Source organism: Loxodonta africana, chromosome 1 (genome assembly GCF_030014295.1).
Source record: "Loxodonta africana isolate mLoxAfr1 chromosome 1, mLoxAfr1.hap2, whole genome shotgun sequence".
Lineage (NCBI taxonomy): Eukaryota > Metazoa > Chordata > Mammalia > Proboscidea > Elephantidae > Loxodonta > Loxodonta africana.
Genome location: NC_087342.1, coordinates 212,737,842 through 212,742,812, shown reverse-complemented (window position 1 = coordinate 212,742,812; position 4,971 = coordinate 212,737,842). Strand labels below are relative to the sequence as shown.

General features: G+C 45.1%; 1 protein-coding gene across 1 annotated transcript; it reads left to right on the top strand.

Annotated features, from left to right (window-relative positions):
- The first annotated feature begins 2,723 nt into the window (after positions 1–2,723).
- Positions 2,724–3,475, top strand: SF3B5 (splicing factor 3b subunit 5). Its single transcript, XM_064291764.1, has one exon. It carries the CDS (start codon positions 2,860–2,862, stop codon positions 3,118–3,120), a length of 261 nt encoding a protein of 86 aa, XP_064147834.1. The 5' UTR covers positions 2,724–2,859; the 3' UTR covers positions 3,121–3,475.
- The last annotated feature ends 1,496 nt before the right edge of the window (positions 3,476–4,971 follow it).

The following is a 4,971-nucleotide window of genomic DNA, read 5'->3' as shown; positions in this document are numbered from 1 at the left end:
ACACCCCAGGGAAACTCCCTTCACCTTGGATCAGGGAGGTGACCTGAGTGAGGGGGATGTTACAATCCCACCCTAATGCTCTCAACATAAAATTACAATCATAAAATGGAGGACAACCACAATACTGGGAATCATGGCCTAACCAAGTTGATGCACACTTTTTGGGGGGAACATAATTCAATCCATGACACCAAGTATTGAAAAGAACGTGGAGCAAGAGGAATTCTCATTCTGCTGGTGGAGAGTCAATTGGTATAATTACTTTGGAGAGCATTTTGGCAGTGTCAAGCAAAGCTTGAAGACACTCATTTTTATGTCCTAGCGACTTTATTCCTGTGTATATGCCCTAAAGAAACTCCTTCAGCTGTTTAAGAATATATGTACAAGAATATTCATTGCAGTATTGTTTCTAATGGCAGTAATCTGGAAATAAACTAAGTCCATTAGTGAAAGAGTGGACATATTGTAGTATGTCCATTCAGTGGCAAACTACACAGCAGTAAACTTGAACTAAATTTAAATATATCAACATGGATACTGAAGTGTGAAAAAAGAAGCAACTTTTATAACAACACGCACACGCAAAAAGCTGTTGCTGTGGAGTTGATTCCAACTCATGGCAACTGCATGTGTGTCAGAGTAGAACTGCGCTCCGTAGGGTTTTCAACTGCTGATTTTTTAGAAGTAGATCACCAGGGCCTTCTTCCAAGGTGCCTCTGGGAGGGCTGGAAATGCCAAACTCTGGGTTAGCAGCAAAGCATATTAACCGTTTGCACCAGCCAGAGGCTCCATAACAATACATACTCAGTTTCATTTAGGTAAAGCTTTTGTTTTCAGACCTCTAGGTTTCACTTGGCATGACACTGAGGCACGAGTTGGGCAAAAGTGAAGGAAGAAAATCTTTACCTGCTTGGCCAAGTGAAGGATCTCACCCTGGGTCTCCAAGACGCCTCTCTGATCTCCAGGCACAGGGGTTTATATATGGGGAGGAAACAAGAGGGGTGGGTTCTTCTTCAGGGCATGTTCATGGCAATGTTCAGGGGCGTGGTCCATCGGGATTGGTGGACAGCCCCTGTAATGATGTTGATATTATCCGTCGTGCAGTGGTCAGTGCAGCGGCACTAGGGCCATGAAGAAGTGGAAATGCCAGCATAGCTTCTCCCAGCCACCATCCAGAGGTTTTCCCCCTTACTTTACAACATGTGTTACACTAACACCTATACAAAAACATTCAGCAATAGAAAAACAGGCTCAGGAATGATTAAATTCAGAATAGTGTTGAGTCCCTAGGAAATGCAAACAGTTAACATGCTTGGCTGCTAACCTGAAGTTTGGCGGGTGGGCCCAGAGGCGCCTGGGAAGAGAAGCCTGGATATCTACTTCAGAAAGATCACAGCCGTTGAAAACCCTACGGAATGCAGTTCTACTTTGACACACTTGGGGTCGCCATGAATCAACTAGAGGACAGCTGGTTTGGTTTTTGTCCTGACGTGTACAGATTAAGAACTCAGAAACTTGAAGTTTATTTGTATCGTTTTCTTTAAAACAAACAAAGGCAAAATAATAACAAAAATGGCAATGTTTGAAAATTCTGCTTGGTGAACTCAAAGGTATGCTTTATAATATTGTCTAAACATTATTGTCTACACTTTAGAAATGATATGTGATGACAAAGTTTAAACAGCAGAACAAAAATATTTCCGTTATCTCTCCCAATAAAGAGTTCCTTCTATTTTTTTTTTTCTATTTAGTTATACAGTTGTTTACCCTTTCATCAAATGTTTTTTTGAGACTACAATCTCTCCCAACTATTCTGCTAGGCTATGGGAATATCATAAAAGAACCATAGGATTCTTTTCTCAAGGAATTTCTATTCTCACGAGGAAACATTATTAAACCAAAAATCAAAGTATAAAGCGATAATAAAGAAGAGGTGTACGAGATATAAAAAGGAAGGAGTTTACATCTGTCTGGAGTAGCCAGAGCAGGCTTCAAAGAGATGCTTTTGAGCTGACTGAAAGGGAGAAGTGTTTGCCAAGAGAACAAAGGCATTCCAAATAGAACAGCTTGTACAAAGAACTGGAGACGCGAGCAGCACGTAACATTAAGTATAGGCTGGGGCCGTGTAGGATGGGGTGAGGAGTTGGAGGGAGGATCTCAAAATAAGAAGCTAGGGTGGAAGGAGGAGCTTGTGTGTGGAAGCCGGAACGTGTCAGAACTGGCACTGTACTTTGGTCATCAAGCAGGAAACGGCGGCCTGAAAATTGAAATAATTCCCTCAATCCGTACAATTTATTAAGAGGCAGAGTTGGGACCAGAATTCGCATCTCCTGACTTTAGGGTGATCGACCTCTGGCTGTAAAGGGGCTACCGTACCGCCACATGAACTCCGAAAGCATAATTATACCGAGTCCATTGTAGTGCTATCCAGTTTGCGTTCCCCATTTCCTCCAGCCCCAAGCCGCCCGTGGCCTCTTATAACCAAGAAGGGATCCCAAAAACCTGCATGCACGAACCCAGGGGTACTACAGTTCCAGCAAACAACGACCCCAGGTGAAACGGCGCGGCCAAAAGCCACTAAATGGACCATCATGCAACGCTCTACGAAGGGGGCGTGACTGTCCCTATAGGGGCGGGGCACTTGTTCTGTCGCCTAGGCAACCCCAATTAGGTAGCAGAATACGCTTCCGCTTCCCCGTCTGAGCACTACGGCCAAGAGTCAACGCGGCTTCGTCGCTCTGACGCCATCATCTTGCGACTGCGCGGGTCCGGAGATTTCCGTCTATCAGGCCTGACACCCCAGAGCAGCTACCTCTGTTTTGTGGCCTCCGACCCGGGATCAAAAGGGAACACGGCGAGATGACGGACCGCTACACCATCCACAGCCAGCTGGAGCATCTGCAGTCCAAGTACATTGGCACCGGCCACGCCGACACCACCAAGTGGGAGTGGTTGGTGAACCAGCACCGGGACTCGTACTGCTCCTACATGGGCCACTTCGACCTTCTCAACTACTTCGCCATTGCGGAGAATGAGAGCAAGGCACGAGTCCGCTTCAACTTGATGGAGAAGATGCTGCAGCCTTGCGGGCCGCCAGCGGACAAGCCCGAGGAGAACTGAGACGCCGCATTAACACCGCTGTGCGGGAACATCTCCCAGCGTTCCTCGTTTTTCCCGTCGTTCCAGCGCATTCCTGCCCCAAGAAGACCGATTTTCCATGACTCCGGCTGCTCGCGCTTTCCTCGAACAAACATGGTTACCCAGGGTCGTCCTGCCTGACCTGCCTTCCTGCTTACCCTTCGGAACACAGCAGTGGGAGACAATCAGGACTTCTGAGAACTGGGATCGTGGAAAGATCCTAGAGCCGGCAAGCGTTAGGGGAGGCGGTACTGGAGCGAGACGGGATTTGAAGGCTCGTTTTTTTGGCTACTTGATTGCCGTTTTCGTTTTATCTATAAAGTTTAGAAATTGTTCACTCTCTTGGTGTGGACTACATGTGTTCGAGTGTGGAGGGACCCAGGGAGGGCTTTGGGGACTAAGGTTTCCTGGGAGGCCGAGCAGGAGATGACGGGCATTTCAAGGCCAGCATTTAGTGCCAGGCGCTTAAATCCGCCTTGCGCATATTTTATGATGTTCCCCCATCCCGAATTTTCTCAAGGATTTTTTTCTACCGCCATAATACTGTCAGTATTGAGGTTTGTGATCAGTGTATCCCACCCTTTTCTCCCATTTTTGAAGTCTTAGCTGTCATTGTCTTTCTCTCTCTCTCTGTAAATTGCATCATCTTTTGGGACTTTTCGCTTTGTCGTCAGGACTGACAAGCTAGCAAATGAGCTCTTTCGTTCATTCAACATTCGGCAAATATTTGTTGAGCTCTTCGTGTCAGGCATTTTTCCAGGCTTTTGTGGTTTACATTATACAGGGAGCGGGGAAGAGCGGTAGGGAGGAGGCCAAACAAACCCAAAGCCTACCAAACAGAAAAAAACCGAACCATCATTCCTACTCCCAGCGACCGTATAGGACAAAGTAGAACTGCCCGGTAGAGTTTCCAAGGAGCGGCTGGTGGATTCTAACTCCCGACTTTTGGTTAGCATTCAAGCTTTTAACCGCTGCGCCTAGACAAACTATTTTAAAAAAAGGAAAAAAAAAGTTGCCGTCCAGTCAATTCCGATTCATGGCATAAGTAAATGTTAGAAGGCTTTCTGGGGGGGAAAGGAGGAAATTAAGGTGGAGAGGATAGGAATAGTGGCAGGGTTGTGCTTTTCGTAGGATGCTTGTGTTAGATTATTGAGATGGTGACATTTGAGCAAAAACTTTAAGGAAATAAGGGAAATAGCCAAGTAGAAAACTGGGGAACTGCTTTCCAGGTAGAGGAAACTGTCGGTGCCAGGATCCTATCGTTGGGAGTGTGTCTGGCTTATTGGAGGGAGTGCTCAAGGGGGAAAGTAGAGGGACAGGTAGGGGAGGGCAGATATGAGGTCAGACAGGCAATGGAGAGGAAGCTGATAAAATAGAGCCTTGTGGCTTGCCTTTTACCTTACATTTTACCCACAGGGAGATGGGGAGCTGCTGGAAGGATTTAAACAGAAATGATATGACTGATATATTTTAGATCAGTGATTCTCAAACATTTTGGCCTTGAGATAGCATTCCACTCTTAAAAATTACTGAAGGTCTTTGTTTCTTGTGGGTTATGGTTATTGATATGCACCACGTTGGAAATTAAAGCAGAAATTTTAAAATATTTAGTAATTCACTTAAAAATAATAGTACAAAAACATTTTCTATGAAAAATAACTATTTTCCAAAACAAGTAATTTAGTTAGAAGAATGGCGTTATTTTACAATTTTGCAGATGTCGTCAATGTCTGGCTTAATAGGAGACACCTGGATTCTAGAAGACAGAAGACCTGGCTTTTGCATTCATACTCTTGCACTATAAAGTTTTGACTGAAGTATGAAAAAAATCTA

Excerpts from the sequence above, each read along its gene's own strand:
- SF3B5 (XM_064291764.1), top strand. The coding sequence starts at position 2,860 with ATGACGGACCGCTACACCATCCACAGCCAGCTGGAGCATCTGCAGTCC.